Below are 17,258 nucleotides of genomic sequence, written 5' to 3' on the forward strand. Positions count from 1 at the left end.
CAAAACCCAAAAAGTTAATGATCACCATATTCCTAACTCAAAACTTACACAATCCTCTTAGTCAGGGCTTAACTCCCTGAGGTTAAAAAAAATCTTCAGTAAGAAAAAGCAACAACCACATTTTACACGCAGGGTCTGAAAGGGTTATACAGTATCATATAAAGTAAGAATGGCTGGAAGAGAAGGGGAAAGAATAGAAAATATTCTTCACCCATCTCGCCGATGGGTAGATTTTCCCAAATATTAACAAAGAGACCATTTTCTGAAATGTATCGCTGATACTTCAACTGTGTATTGTCAGGTATCGAAATCGCGACACCTCTAAACGTGCTCTGGTACTTTGGACGAGTATCTTAACGACCTGGGCTACCATGCGCAATCACTCCTTTCCCAGTTTGGAATTTAGAAATAGCAGGTATTTTGAGAAAAATGATACCCTTATTTATATAATAATGCATTTGGGTGTGTGTTTTATATCAAAACATCAAGACAGACAAAACATCAAAAATAAAACAGCTTTATTCAATAAAGCAAACACATTAGAAGTATGAACATCTGTGTAACATATATATTTTTGATTATTTTTTTTCCTTCCATTCATTGATTGAGAGCACAGTGGTACTAAACTTTTATTTTTGGAAGGCATAAGAGATTATATAAATTAAACCATTATTATTTGCCTTTTGAGACAAGGAAATATATCTTTTTATGAAAGATAACACTACTCTGAACAACTCAAAAAAGTAAATTTCATTACATAGAAAATTTTATTTAAAAAAAAGGATTGTCTTCTTAGCAAATCTCATACACACTCATTATTAAGAATTCATTTTTTTTAATATATTGTAAGAATTAATTTTACTATGGAAGGTTTCATAACGAGCCTGTGTGTGTGTTGCTTGACTCTTTCACAACAATGAGAGCCAGAAACATCAGGCCTTTTCCATTATATTTTTTTAGCCAAATAATAATTTCATGAACGTTATAAATCCATAACCTCTGCATTATATACATCTATAGATAGAATAACATATTTCACTTGCTGTACAGATATAATTGCGCCAGCACAATTTCGTATCCAAACAAGCCAGACTTAACATATACGATATATTGACTACAAATTTTAACAATTAACAATATATCAATTTTCTCATTATTACTTGAATATAATTAAATACAAAAAATACAAAATATGTCATAGCACTTCAATGGCACTGATTACACACGAGAAAAAATAATGCGTGCATGTATGCATCCGTTAGAAAATTCCATCCCACTGTTTTATGTCCACGAAGCCAGAGTAACGCCAGAATCTGGAGTTGTGCGTGTCGGCGATGTGAAACAGTAAGTTTGGCACCTGCATGGATTTTGAAGGCACGTGCAAGTGGATGTGCCAAGATTAAGCTGCCGCTCGAAATCTTTCAACTGGCCCAGGAAATTGAAGTTTGGCGCGATATTAGCTTTATGTCTACGTACCAAATCGTAAGCATCGTTCAGTGGCAAACTAAGCTCGTGCATCAAGTAAGCTAGAGTTATCGTGACAGAACGGCTGATTCCGGCCAAGCAATGAACAAGCACGCCAAGTTTCTTTCTTCTGGCTTCATCTAAAAAAAAAGACACATTATTAGCTATATAACTGAAATAAATATCATCATGAAATATTGAAATATTCTGATTTCAATATCAGTTGCCTTCACAGTACTACTGTGAGGCACAAAGTACGCGGGGCCTTCTAAACATAAGGCGAAGATTTTTCATAAAAAATAGTGAGAGGAGTCAGTTTATTAATGATTCCAAGCACATACATATCCTCACTATCTTTTTTATACACCATAATTTTTGCACTTGTTCTAAACTCCATGAAGTTCACTAAATGCCCCGGATAATGCCAAGGATATGCCGAAAACTGTGGCGTACAAGGCAGAACACAATCAGTGCTGCTGCAGAACAATCTGAGAAGAATTTTATGAAAAGTGAGGAAACGCTTAAGGGGACTTTATATCGCAGAACATTCCTAGTCAGGTGAGGGCTTGTTGCAGAACATTCAACTTTGGGGTCAAAAACTAACCCTTTTAGCCAAGGAATTATTAACACCCCCCCCCCTCCTCCCACAGCGCAAAGTGATGTTGTTTTGGCTCTACCTAGCTGGAAGCACCCGTTTACCTATTTACTTATTTTTCTCGAAAATCACAGTATCAGATCCCGTCATCATGACGCCCGTGCATGGGTGGACCGACGAGTTAAAACGGTCCTGCTTTTGGCCCCAAAACGTGGTTATAATGATCTTCATTTCAGATATAACGTATCTACTTAAAATTTTTTCCAAAAAATTTAACGGCGATATGCGGTTCAAAATTTCGCAGGATGTGCATGCGTGACTTAATCGGATTAGCAGCCCTTTTTTAATTGACGAACGGCCTTACTCTTGAAACGTCCCTCGTTTACTGCCAAATCCACAAAACTCAGGAGAATAACATTGCATGAAATGAATTATAAACCAGCGCAATCAATATACAGGATTAAATTTTTGCTATTCACTTTTCCCCGTGGAAACACAATGTGGCTCATGTTTATAAGGAGAAATCATGAAGTTTTCGCAACTTCGAAAAACTCTTAAATTTTAACATCATCACAAGTTGTAAGAAAGCTGTTTGGACTTGAGGGAAAAGCTTAAGTCAGCTTGAATATTAAAAAAAAAAAAAAAGTTCGGTGAAACGGAGATAAATACGACGAATCGAACGTGAATACATTCAAGAACGAAGCACAAATGTCAAGAAATGTCTTCAATAGGCTTATTGATCAGCTAAGAAAGATCGAAGGGACATTCGATATTTTTTTCGAAAGATCGATTGAAGCGCAAAATAGCAAAGTACTGCGCTTTTGGAACATTTTTCTCTTGAAGTTTCCAATCTTTTCTTTCGGAGGAAGAAAAATACGAATTCGGATTGTTAGGTCTAATCTATAAAAGAACTTTTCTTTCTTTTGTGAAACTTTTCTGGCAGGATGTCAAATGAGCGTCGAGCAAATCTCGTCTTCCGTTATTATCGACAGCAGCCAAACCAACAAGACAAAGAATAGCACAGAGAGAATATTAAAAAAAGAGGAAAGAAAGAGAGATAAAGGAAATCCTTCTGAATATATATAACAACACTAAAACTTCTCCTTCCATCTTGAACGCAGCTGCTAAGGAAACTCTTTCAACGGTATGGTATTGTGTTATTATGTCTGAGTGTATCCTAGCAGCAAAAGGCGGGATTTTGCTTTCCTGCGCAACTTCTAAAAAGTTATTTTCAGGACACGGAGCTGCTGTTGTGATACTATAACTGACTATGTTTACGCACTTCGCCAGAAATTATAGCCTAAACAAACAGTTAACAGTTGGCGTTGAAATTCTTCTCCTGTATCAGACATTGTTTTCTTATGCGATTCACGTCAGTCGTACGAAAAAAAAAAAACCCCGTGAAATCCCGAACTACTCGTAGTCCATAACCATTCTCCAGTCGGTCATTATCTGACGCCACCTTCATCAGTCGGAAACGAATTATATAAGCTTTACATCCAGAACATGGTGGAAAGGTTCATTGTTATGAACAGGTTGATCCAGTCATCAACGTGAGCAAATCAGTAAACACGACCTTTTGTGCCGGAAGTAAATACTGACGTCAATTTAAACCACAAGGTTCTTCAAAAATGATGAAACAGACGAAAGTTTAAGATGAGGAAAAAAACTTCAAACCCTACATTTTTATATAAATATAAAACCTTGGAAATTTTTTTCTTCTCCTCTGTTATTTCTTCATTCATGAGAAATGGATTGTATTGATTCATGAGCGGTTTATCTGACCTGGTTCAGCGAAAACCTCGTCTATCAAGCCAAGTGCTGTGGCGGAATCGAAATCTCGCCCCGAAAAGCCGTAGTGAATAGGAAAAAGAAAAAATATATATATATATACAAAGAGAAATGTAGTAGCGATGGCATTGGATTTTCTTGGCTTCATTTCCAAGAAATACTTCGTGAAAATCACGTGATAACAGAATCTACATTAACCAAACTTGATGGGGATGGATACGTGCCAAATAAATACGCGAAAAATACTAGCGCCAACGTGAATCGCACGCGCGCGTAAAACGGATGCGTGCTCATTTATTTTACTGCTTGACCATCAGCTAGCATTTTCTTTTTCTGATGGTAGGATTTTCGCTAACGGAAGACGTGGGTTTTGATAAAATGTTGTTGTTGGAGCACGTGTGTAGGAAGGAAAGATGACAAAACTAATTCATGCACATTTTTTTTTTTTTCTACGCCATCCATGAGACATGAAATAGATCAATGTCCTCAAACAACCTCGCACAAATGACATTCTAAGATCCAAAAATTAATTCCTTTTCTCAATGGATATATATTTCATTAAATATATTTTCTAACGTCATATTTGTGCCGAAACATATAAAAAATCGTTTCATTTTTTTTTTTGTGGGAGTATGAACGTTCTAACAACAACAGTTCAAAAACAGATGTTTCGAAGACTTTCTCCATCTGTTTATTTCACGACTAGAAATAGAAAGGCAACTCCCACGAAAACAGGAAAGGCTGTGGATAATCTTTAAAATAAGGCGAAACATGAATTTTTCTCAGACACATAAACGAAAGAACTTCACGAAAACGCCGTATTGCAATACTCGATATCAACAACTAACCTACGTCACAACAAAAATCATATTAATCATCTCAATAACACCATTGATTACGGGAAGACAAACGCAAATGACAAAAGAAAAGTGATGTAAAATAAACTTCAGTCAACCCTCGGTTTACGAATCTAATTCGTTCCTGAAGTTCGTTCGTAAACAGAATTGTCCGCAAACCGAAATAATTTTTCCTATAGAAATCCATGTAAAATGAATTAATTCATTCCTGGGACTCCGAAGACTAGACTTTTCCAGTCAAAAGCGCCCAAGCCGACCAAAAATTAAGGTAAAAAATACTTCGGTGAAAAAATTAAAATATCGAAAGAAAATACCCTTTATATGCTATACAGTCGAATCCCATTATAACGAACTCCAAGAGACCGGAGAAATCACTTTGTTGTAACGTTTTGGGATGTAAACTTGTCTGGTGGAATTGGAAAAGTGTTCGTTACAACGGGATTCGACTGTATTAGCACATTTCTGTCAATTAAAATGTTTTTCAAAGGGTGGTAACTCAAAATTTCAAGGGAAGAAAATTTTTGTGCTCCCTCCAAAGGTCGATCCCACTTACGCCCCTGCTTCCAGTGTGAATTTTTACAACAGTGCTTTACGCTCAAGTGCACCCCGTAAAACCAACTGAAATAATTAAACTGACACTCAAAACGCTTTTCCCTAGAGACATACGGTCAGAGACAATCCCAACCACACGAGGTAACGGGATTAATTTCTCATATCGGAGCACCGCAAAGCAGAATGTTCCGCATTGTTCTGCAACGAGCCCTCAGCTGACTGGAAATGTTCTGCGGTAAAAGTTCCCACAGTATAGTGCTTTCTATACTTTTCTTAAAATTCTTCTTAATTATTCTGCAGCAGCATCGATTGTTCTGCGACGTACTTCGTAGTTATCGAAATATTCCGCTTTGGGGTCGGGACAGACCGGGGCCATGTCCAGTTTCGTTAATAGCATGTATAATCTCGGTGTCACAGGCCTCGAAATTTCTGCCTGAATAGCAATCTGGTCACAATTCCTTCCAAACCGAATTCATAGTTATGTTATCCAACATGGTTCTGTTTCCAAAAGTCAGTGAGTGTGAATTATGTGTCAAATTATTGCAAATCATCTCTGGAAAAAGTTCTTTGTTTTCTCAAAGTTTGAGAAATACTCATCCATGCGCTGGATGAAAGGAGCCATATATGGATGAAGGAAAGAACTTCCATAGGGGGAAAGAACTTGAAAAAATCGCCATAGAGGGACAGGATTTAGCTTAATTTTTTGTTTGCTTTGCATTTTCGTAAACCGAATAGGTCGCAAATCAAGACGTTCGTAAACCGAAGTTGACTCCGTATTCTATCCAGTTTCACCTTAAAAGTCCCATACACATAATTGACGTCAAGAAAGAGAGAGACAAGACTTTCGATAATACAACGACGCCAAAACTAATGATAGGAAATGTGTGAGGCGAACAAAAAAAAAAAAAACTGATTCCATTAATCTTCTGTAAACCAATCCAATCCATCGATTCGGAAGGTGAATTAGTTGTTCCGATTAATTTTAGACTTCCAACTTGATGGCTAATATCCGACCACGGAAAAGCCAACCTACTAACTAAGTACTGATGGATGTTCGGAACCCCGGTTTCCCTCACGAGAAGGAAGTATGACCTCAAGACGGGACATTCCTCATCCTTCCTCCTCTTCTTCGCTGCTGCTGGTAAAAACGTAGGAAGCACCAACCGGCCTCTTATTACACACGTACACCATCCACAAAAACTTGAAAAGGGAAAGGAGGGAGAATTCCTTTAGAAAAACCAACCCACGTCATTCAACGGGAGAACCACACGGTGTCAAGATTATATATACCAAAAAAAAAAAAATACCCCTGCAGTGGAGGCGACTTAAGTGAATGGATGAATGGAAATTTTCGGAGTGCAAGTTCCAACATGATTTTTTTTTTCATTTTCAAACAGCTCTTGTCATCCACACAACAAAAATCTGTAGGCTTTTACTTTGTACGGCAATAGAAAATTCAGTTTATACATTTCAAGGTAGTTCGGAATTCACGGTACAAACACAAACTTTGAGGGGTGATATAGAAGTGTTTCTTGATATTTTTTTTATCGCCAACGGCCCCCTTTGGGCCATTTTTTTTGCTCGTGGTTCTCTGTCTTATTCAGGGCCACCACTGCTCATACATTGTGATAAAAAAAAAACTATTCGGGGCCATTTCAATATCACGGGCCCCTAGGCAAAGCGATGTTACGGGCCCCGTACTTTGCTGAAATAAGTAGCTTTTACAAACACATTTACATACTTATTCTCGAAAATCATAGAAGAGGATCTTATCACATTTAGGATTATCATTTTAGGCTCCCTATAGATATACCCGGATAAGCTCATCCGTTAAGATGACAATGGTTATATATGGGTGATTCTACTGGATTCTGAAAGTAGTCGCATCTTTTCCGCACCATATTTCATTCAAACGCTTCATTTCTTCATTTTTTTCACAGCTCTCCGCGGACCCTTTACCAACTGTCATGGCTCCCCTTACACTTTATTCTCGCCCGTGTCCCCTAAAAGTATCCTAGGACCACAAGTGGGACATATAGCCCTGGTTGAAAACCAATGATATTTACACACTAAAAACAAATACTTTTTGTCAAAGACTGCATGAACGAAAGTGGCACGTTTAAGTTCTATACTCTAATGGTCTATTAGGGCGTTATTTAATGCATTTTTAGCACTATTAAGCAATGTTGCCGCACATGATGGACGTATTCATGAATTCCGAGAAGGCAGACATGCCATTTTTAAGAATGCATTATATCAAGAAGGGAGGGGGGGGGGGAACTCACGGTTAATAAGACCTTCATGTGTTATTTTCTAACAGCACCAGTTACGGTTAGCTACAGTTTAAACACGTCATCGTACCCACGAATTGATTGGACAAAAATAAAATATTTGCTTCAAATGCTCATCATCTCTTGAGGTTCGTACATAAAAATGCATTCGGGGATTTTAATAAAGGAACGAGACAATCCACTTTGGAAACGAATCGGTGTGAATCTATAAGATAAGATAGCAGAAAACTTTTCCGAATTTCATATCACGATTGATGACGGTATTCAGATCCGATAACTGTTACTATGAAAGAAATGGGGGAAAAAAAATCTAAAAAACATTTTTAGCAACAAAAATCATTGATGATTCTCAAATTAGCCGCTAGCTACAAAGAAAAAACCGGGCCCAATAGACAGAATGACCTCAAAGCGTACGCCTTTTTATTAGTCCATCGTCTCGCGTTAATTCATAATTTTAACCTTATCATCATCATCATCATGGGCTTATCATTAAGAGTTTCGGGCCACATCCAAGATCACACTTAAACAACACATACTTCATTTCCTGGCGACCCGTTTCTTATCCTCCTCTTTTGAAAGTTTTCATCATGAACAACGAATGTCCTTGATGATATGAGGTGTAGTAAAAGCATATTTATGCACGTTTCGGCTGATAAGTAACGCAAACCTGTACCTTTAAAAAAAAAAAGAAATAAAAGCTATGCTCGGCAAACTCAAGAAGATTAGCGAGTGGAGAAATGGCGATAAGAAAGCGCGAATTATATATTACGCAAACGCTTTTTTTTTTTTATCAGGATTTTCGCTGGCATTCGTTTCCCAATCTTCCATTCACAAAAAAAAAGATTATACAATAATAGCATTGGTTGTCAACCTGAAGCCATATGGCCGATTTGTGGTTTTAGAACAGTGTTTCCTAATAAAGTGAGCAATATTGCCCCCCCCCCCGGTGGGTGATGAAATGGTCCGGGGGGGGGGGGACGATAGAAACTACGAGTATAATTACATTAGGATCCTATGGGTTCGCTTGAGTCGGGGGGGGGGGGGGATGAGAGAAAAAAATTCTGAAGAAGGGGGCGATGGAACAAAAAGTTCGGAAAACTTGGTTCTAGAATATTCTAGGGCGAGAAGAGAGCCGTGGTAGATGGTTAAGGGGACCACAGAGAGCTCAGCGTAATCAGAACGTGAAGAAATGAAGATTTTAAGTGAAATATATGGTGGGGGGGGGGGGAATGTGTCTCTCTCTCTCTCGTTACTTTCAAAATCCTGCAGAACTGCCCGTAGGAACAGAATCATCCTAACGGATGGACCCGTCCGGGCATCGCCTGAGGGTTTACGCAGGGCCGCATCAAGAGCATCGTGGGCTCCCTGGGCCAAGTGATTTTCCTGGATCCTACCTGACAAATTCTAGAAAATTTCAACCAGATTTTTCATTTTTGTGAAATCTGGGGGACCCCGGGTGGTCCCACGCGTTAGGACGGCACTGCCTGCACGATGAGATATAGTTAGGCCTATTACGATTTTCGAGAGAATATGTAGATATGTTACTTCAATAACCCCATTTTGCTTGGGAGTTCATGGTAATCTTCAGCCGGTCCTGTATAGAACCGAAACAAGAGAGAATTTCACCGAATTTTAGCGCAGTGGCCGACCGACCTTATTTATAAAATTTTTTGTTCACTGTACGAGGTGATTACTTAATTGTCGCGATTTATTGGCGAACCGTTGATCCTGGAGGCATACTTCCAATTAGAAAAGTATCCAAATAACGTGTGGACTCATCAGTCACGTCATTTTTATTAAAATAAACAATCAACTTTTTATACGATACACCCTGTCCTCAAAAACCCAATTAGAAAGTTGTTGCCCTGTCTCTCCTAGGACCAAAAAAAAGAACACGTTTCTAAGTGCTATGTTCGCAGAGATATTTAAATTTAAAATCGAAGGAAAGTTGGGAAAGAACAGCACAAGGTAAGAACTTTCTAATTGGGTTTTTGAGAATAGAGTGTCAGTATAAAAATTTGATTTTTTTTTAAAATTTTAATAACTATTACTACCCCTTGCAACATGAATGACGTATCTGAGTTTTTTGTAAAATAATTTGGGTACCTTTTCTAATTGGAAGTATGCCTCTGTCAGACCAGACACGACCCGGGCTCTGTCCCTTCTGGGATGTAAGCCCTTCGCCCGTGTGGGTTGTAAAGTGTTGTGGAAGGATGCCTCTATAGGATCAACGGTTCGCCAGTAAAATGCGGCAACGGGAATTAAGTAATCACCCTGTATATTTACTGCAAAAATAAATTTAATAATTAGAAAGGAGGGGGGTGTACCTCCTAGATGTAACATACTGTACTATAAGACAAGGCTTGACAAATCGAGAAAAAATTTAGGCACCAGCCTAATTTCTAATGATCCAGGCGTACTTATTGCTGCGAAAAGTGGTTTAAAATGATGTTTTTCACTAATTTTACGGGACTTGGCGACCGTCTTCCTTATGTTGGAAAACAGACCGACATATTTTTTTTCAGAAAAATTTGTGCCGTCTTCGTTTACGAATTTAATGATTCTGCACATGAAATTATAGTCGCCAAGATCAATTTTTCAGTCGCCGTAGTGACTTGGTGTCTGGGATTTGTCAAGCCCTGCTATAAGGAAATCGATAGAAAACAGACAACAAATTTCAAAAACCAAACGGTGTCATTGTAAACGGTAGGATACATACCGATAAATTCGATGGCTTGAGGGAAGAAACTCGATAAATTCTGCGACCAATGGTCCTGAATCGGGATCTGTAAATATTTGATTCCCAGTCCTTTTCTTTCGAAGACATTAGGAAGATTCTGAGTAACGTTCAAGACATAATAGATACCGTGTGATTCCAACGCCTTCAAATCTCCCGAATTCGTGGCGTTACCGAGGAATAAATTGGGAATTATTTCGATGGGGAACGGCGACGTGTCCGAACCCGTTCTGATAGTGTCACTGCCGTGACCGACACCACTGTCACACAATTCCGCATCGTCGTCTTCTTCATTAGCGTTCGAATTTATCCGGAGAGTTTCCAGACCTTTCAACGGCACTTCCAAATTGTCCGAGTCACACCATTCTGGATACATCAGTCGGAATTGATTGAAGCCACCTAGTAGAATATACGAACAAAAATCGTCACTCAAACATCGATTTAATAATTAAAATATTTAAATACAGTGATAGCCCGACTTACGCTACCCCGAGTAGCGCGATTTTGAATTTACGCAATCTTCTGTGAAAAATGCAAGTTTCTGAAACTCAAGCACATCACGAGATGATTGTTGATGTAGAACAGGTTATCAAGAGATAATCAAGTTCGAATCGTTTTATTCGATTAGGGGCCCTTAACATTCCCCCCCCCCATGCTAATAAAGGATAATTCGAGAGAAATTGACATCTAGCGCTCGCGATTACTATAAATGTCCATTCTGAGAGTGCATGCGCATTAGAGACAAACAGATGACAGCAACTGTTGAGCAGTTGGTATGACGTCGAATCGAAAGCAACCAAAAGGTTTACGGTTCGAGTCCTTTCGGTAGACCAAAACACATTTAAAGCGTTTTAACACGTGTAACTATTATTTTCACAGATTTTAGGTAACAACATTTTTTTTTTTTTTTTGAAAACCGAATTGCAGTCACAGGGCATATTAAACTTTATGAAGTCATAGCACAGTAACACCATGATGATATATATCCATACTAAAAGTCGGAAAAACACGAGTGTTTTCAAAGTTTTGGTCCCTAGTTAACTAATATTTGCATGTATTTGCATGCAAAATCGTACCCCGACTTATGCGGTTGTCGTCGGTCCCATCTATCGCGTTATTTCGGGGTATTACTGTACAGCATCTCCACCGTTAGAAGAGTGCGGGCCACTTCACCGGTTTGGAAACGTGTTACGGGCCAATAGGTGATCTGGAACAGTGCCGCAGGTAACTTAAGTGCTCTGTAAGTGTGCCGCGGGTCACTTAAGCGATCTGGAAATGTGTCGCGGGCCGCTCAAGTGATCTGGACATAAGTCACGGGTCACTAATTGATCTGGAAATATGCCGAGGTTCACTTATGTGTATGGAACTGCACCGTGGGTAAGAAGTGATCCGTAGATGTGCCGCTTAGTTCATTTTTGCACAATCAGGTTTCACAAGTCGTGGGACACATCCGATAACTCCGATGGTCACATTTGGCCAGCGGGCCGTGGGACGAGCTATACGGAGTAAGAAAACTTTCGTAACCAAAAAGAGTAAAGGAAATCGTGGTTTAGAGGGAGATTTTCGTCTTGAGGAAACGACACAGGAAGAGGTAAATCAGTTCGAAAAAAGAAAATGACGGAAACTGGGGAAGAAACGGAAATCATCATCCGGTTTCTTCAGCACCAAATAACACACGTACTCCATCCTATTATTGGGCGAAAATTCGTGTCAGGAAGGGAGACAGCAGAGAGGTGTTTTGCGGTAAGTATGTGTGGAGTATTGTAGTATGTATTGCCACCTTATATATCATCCGGGGCATGGCCTTCCTCAAATTATTTCGCCTACAGACAGACACACCTGTTTCCGTCCGTAATTGACAACGTAAACTGATGGAGAAAGTATTGTTTATGCATTCTGAGACTACTAGCACATCATCCACCACAAACTACTTGAATACTCTGGGTAATTAATAAATACCGTTTTTAATATTGGACAATTTTTTTATTTGAATTCATTGATGTCTTCCAAATTTTTAAATTTGAACAGTTTGGACGTCTCGAAAATCTTACGCAATACTGATCCAAATCGTTTTACGTGCTGATTAATCTACATCGAAGTATAACAATGCGGACTAAGAAAAAATACCGTTGTAGAGGGGGTTGTCGTTATATCGTAGCTTCATCGGGCACCGTCAAGTTTACTATGTTGTTGGCATCTCTTCTGAATTGGCGTTGATAGTACCCCTCATGAAGTGCATGATATAAGTAGTTATTCCAGCAGAAAAAATTCTAATTGATGAGTTCGGTGATGGGGAGGGGGGGCAAACTTTTTTTAGAAACGGGCCAAAAAAAAAATTTTTGGAGGGCCGGGCATATTCGAACACTGATTCGTAAATGGAATTTTTATGCTTGGAAATGAAGTGGCGGATGTGTTGTATACTTTGAAGACTGCCACGACTGTTTCATTACAAATGACAGACAAAAGTTTATCCTTTACAACTGTGAAAAAATAAATACTTATATTTTAATAATTTTATGCATATTTATTGCATATGCGTTCAATTTTTTTGCACATGCAAAAGTTTTGAAATAAATTTCTATTTATATTGTCACCACTATTTTTATACGTAAACAAAGGAACATCCTCTTACATAATTTTTTTTTTAAGTACTGAAATTGAAAGTTTCTGTAATAAAATTTTGAAATCTGCGGAAGGCCAGATTGAACCTCTAATAGATCCACATTTGCCCCGCGAGTCGTAGTTTGTCCATCACTAGGTTAGTTGATAGATAAAATCAAGTTGTGTGGTTGCTTCACTTTGTAAGATAGTTTACGGCATGACACTTTTGTGTACTACACAGAAAGTAGCCTCACGGCAAACTTCATTAACACTTTAATCAATAATAAATGAATTTTACGGCGCAGTTCGATCACAGCTGATAAATACACCGTTATCTAAGTCGTATAAGCCGAGAAAAGCTCTCTCTACTCCCAAACTGTTTCAGGTCAAAAAAGGGCCTTTCCTATACACCCTGAACTGTATACACACATAATTGTAATTCTTATCACGCAACGTCACTATCCAACACCCAATTAAAAGAAAAAAGTCAACTCAGATCGTAACGAAGTCGCAGGAAGCATAAAACGGATCCGTTTTTGAAGGCCATTCTTTTTCCAATACATTATTATCATGTAGAAATGAATGAAAACGAAACAGGCAAACCATGTTTTCTTTCCTTCCATTCTTTCTTTCATTATACATAGAAATACTTCTTACAATACAAAAATGTCCTCTCACATTGCTGGTCATTCATTGCAATATTTCTCTTTCATAATGTTATATTTTTTTCTAATTTCAGCATGTTTGATTTACGTGTATGTCAACAGGGCATCTGAAATATGCCATAATGACGTTTAGAACTGAAAAGAGATGGTATTATTCATTGAAAAATCAATTAGTGTAATTATTATTACTGTTTTGTGTTTCCACATTCAGTTTAAAATAGTCACGCCACGATTTGACTTGAATGTCGCGTCATGTTGAAGTGAGTTGAACATTGCTGAAGCAAACAAATACGTTGTATAGTCCTCCAACCACGAGATGAGACTTGGCTACATTATGCGACGTCATGTTGGACGTTTTTATTTAACTGTTTTAGGTAAATTAATTGCGCATCGAAAACAGCTTATCAGTGACAGCTTTCACGTTTGCCTTGTCCTTCTCGAAAAGAATAGAACGTGACAAGAGACTTGCCGTTGCCAAGTCTCATCTCGTGTTAGGAGCACTGACTATTCGAATATTTTGGAAGCTTTATATATATATACGGGAAATCTGTCAAAACGTAATAAGTAATCAATAATAAATGAATTTCACAGCCCAGTTCGATCACACCCGACAATACACCGTTATTAAGTCATATAAACCGAGAAAAGATCTCTCTCTACTCCCAAACTATTTCAGGTCAATAGGGACTTTCCTATACACCCTGAATTGTACACACACACGTAATAGTAATTCTCATCACGTAACGTCAATACCCAACACCACCAATTTAAAAAAAAACAAAAAAAAGCTGTCAACTCAGACCGTAAAACAGAGTCACAGGAAGCATGAAACGGATCCGTTTCGAAGACGATTCTTTCTTTTTTTTTCCCAATAGATTTTTATCATGTGGAAATGAATGAAAACGAAACAGGAAGACCGTGTTTTCTTTCCTTTCTTTCTTCCCTTCATTATAGAACACGTTGGAAAGTTTTTTTTTTTTTTAACTAACAAAATGAAGCGAAAAAAACGTTCCTTGGAAAAGAAAAAAAATATATAAAATAACACACACACACGAGAAGAGGATTCTTTTCCGCGAAACTTGCATTGGAGCGTGCGTATATAATACAGTTTGTATGTATAGGATGGAAACCGGATGTCCTTGAAGCTTTTTAAGACGAAGAAAGAGCCGGATTTTTACTCCGCCGTTCTTGTATTTAATATATAAGGCCCAACCCTCTTCAGACGGGGGCGAAACGCGAAAAATACATTTTTTTTTTTACCGCTGTATTATACTGTAGTATGTACTACAATAAACGCGGGTTCCCCCTTCCCTCTACCTTTTTACCATGATAATATGAAGAAAGGCGGGTGGAAAATAGCCCTACCATTATTATAAAAGAGAAACTTCCTTTTTGATTATTTTACCTGCTTAGGTACCGTACATAGAATACAAAAATGACCTCTCACATGGCTGGTCATTCATTGCAAAACAAAACAAAAAAGTCATCTTATAAAAAAATAACCTTTTTTTTTTCTAACTTGAGCATGTTTGATTTGCGTTCACGTGTGTGACAACTAACTGCGTATCGTAAATACGCCGTACCGACGTTTAGAACTGTTATTAATGTTTGGAAAACAAAAGTCGATCAGCGTAATTATTCTTGTTTTTTGTTTCTAAATTTAGTTTATAATAATCCCATGACGGGTTTAACTTAGATGTTGCGTCATGTTGAAGTGAGTTAAACATTGCCTAAGCAAACAAATACGTGGTACTGGAGTATTTTGGCGGGAACGACTATCGCGCGGATATTTCCTGTTGAAACGTTTACGATGGTGCCGTTTTTTCTCAGTACAGTTATTTTTAGCTTTTATTTTTGAGGTTTTCAATCTAAAAATAATTATAAAACAATTATGTGATCATATTTTATGTCAAATGGAAAACATCTGAAGTTGGTCGCGTGTATAAAAGGTACATATGATTTTCTATATCTAGAATAATTACCGCAACTCCCCGCGTAGTGACGTATAATCCGCAGGTGTAAATTTCGTCAGTTAGAGGTAAAAATTTCATCGTATAGTCGCAGCGGCGTTTTATTCACACGTAAAAAATATTCATTCATCCGTAATGAAATCTTAAGAAATAGAAGAGGTTGCTTCTGACGTTTTTGCACAATAAATTTCAATTTTTCTCCTCATCTATATACCATCTTCCACAATTTCAAACCCTGCCCGCAAAAACGGGGGAGGGGGCTGTTTTTTCAGGCTTTAGCTATTCTTTTTTTCACCTCAGAGTTCAGCTCCAACTTCAAGGATTATGTGATTGTTATCGTTGAAGTCAGGGCTGAACTCCCTGAACTTAATAAAGAATATCTACAGCGAGAAAAAACAACCCACAAGTTTGGGTCTAAGGCCAGGATTACACTGTAAAAGTTTGGTAAAAGATCTTTTAAAAAACTCAAAAAATGCAACCAATAAGCCTATCGGTTAAGCAAATGTAACCAATAGGCTTATCGGTTTTCTTTTTTTTTTTTCTCAAGTTTTGCGAAAGATCTTTTGTAAAAATTTTATAATGCAATCCCGGAAAGCTTTTCCCCGCAGATTATAAACAGGAGAATACGGTAGATTAAAGTTTTAGCTCTCGGAGAGATTAAGAATTGATTGAAATAAATATTGAAAAACAATGTCTTACCTTGAAGACAGATAACGTCACATTCTTCAATTTGCAATCTCCTCATGATATTCGTTATAACCGTACCGCAGGAATGATTGGTCCATCCAGAACTCTCGTCGTACAAAATCAATGTGCTATCTTTCCAAGACTTGAGAAACTTCGTCCGATGATCGTTGTCTTTGAGTAAGCTGGACAGACAAAGTTTGCCGTTCGCTAATCTTCTAAGCATGATAATAGAAGCTGGAAGAGTTAGATTTATGGCACCTCGTATATGTGACTTGACATATTCGTCTTGTGGACGGCAATCTATCAGTAAATAATCACTCGAAGAACGCATGTTTTCCACCAGATGTTCCGGAGAAATAGAATATGAAGCGAAATCGACTTCCGAATAGTCCAACGAAGGCATGACTTTTATACCGTATATAATTAGTAAGAATAAGAAACTCTTTAAAAATATCTAATGCACGACGGTTTCTAAAGTTATTGCTTTAGTATCTACGAGCGCATAGCATCTGTTTGACAAGAAACTTTCGCAAAACAACAACGCCACGGCAGGAAACTATAAACAGAAACTGCCAAAAGGAAGGACGGTACAAAAGAGTTTATGGTCTGACTGTCTTGTACGAGCGCCGAAAAGATACAACTACTTTATTTTACTACACGACACAAGAAAGCGATTCATGAAATGACGAGAGAGAGCGAGATAAGTTAACACATTCACAATCTCGTCGACGACAGCCAATAGAAAGCGTCGGAGGAACTGACGTCACAAATTTTGAAGGTCACGATTGGATAATTGTAATGTGATGTCACTCGTGACGTCAAGACCCACAACTTCCTGCTCTTGAAAGGGATTTTTTTTGCTATCGTTTTCTTTCACTTCAAAGATTTATCGCGGTTTGCTCTCTTTCTTTTCTCACATCCTTCCCCCCCCCCCACACCCCATATTCATCAACATTTATATTCTCCAGTCGATATATTCAATGAATATGTTACGGTTCCGTGATTTTATGCATAATCACCAACCATGGTATTAACCAAAGTTTGATAA

General features: G+C 38.1%; 1 protein-coding gene across 1 annotated transcript; it reads right to left on the reverse strand.

Annotated features, from left to right (window-relative positions):
• Positions 1–501: 501 nt before the first annotated feature.
• On the reverse strand, positions 502–16,893 carry LOC149065659 (dual specificity protein phosphatase 6-like). The gene is made up of 3 exons (XM_089253597.1): positions 16,223–16,893; positions 10,270–10,686; positions 502–1,604 (listed from the first exon to the last, which is right to left on the reverse strand). Exons 1-3 carry the CDS (start codon positions 16,611–16,613, stop codon positions 1,282–1,284), a joined length of 1,131 nt encoding a protein of 376 aa, XP_089109723.1. The 5' UTR covers positions 16,614–16,893; the 3' UTR covers positions 502–1,281.
• Between the last annotated feature and the right edge of the window lie 365 nt (positions 16,894–17,258).

This window comes from Pholcus phalangioides, unplaced genomic scaffold (genome assembly GCF_987345545.1).
Source record: "Pholcus phalangioides strain wild (caught in Gottingen) unplaced genomic scaffold, Ppha-v1.0 ptg000039l_1, whole genome shotgun sequence".
NCBI classification, from domain to species: domain Eukaryota; kingdom Metazoa; phylum Arthropoda; class Arachnida; order Araneae; family Pholcidae; genus Pholcus; species Pholcus phalangioides.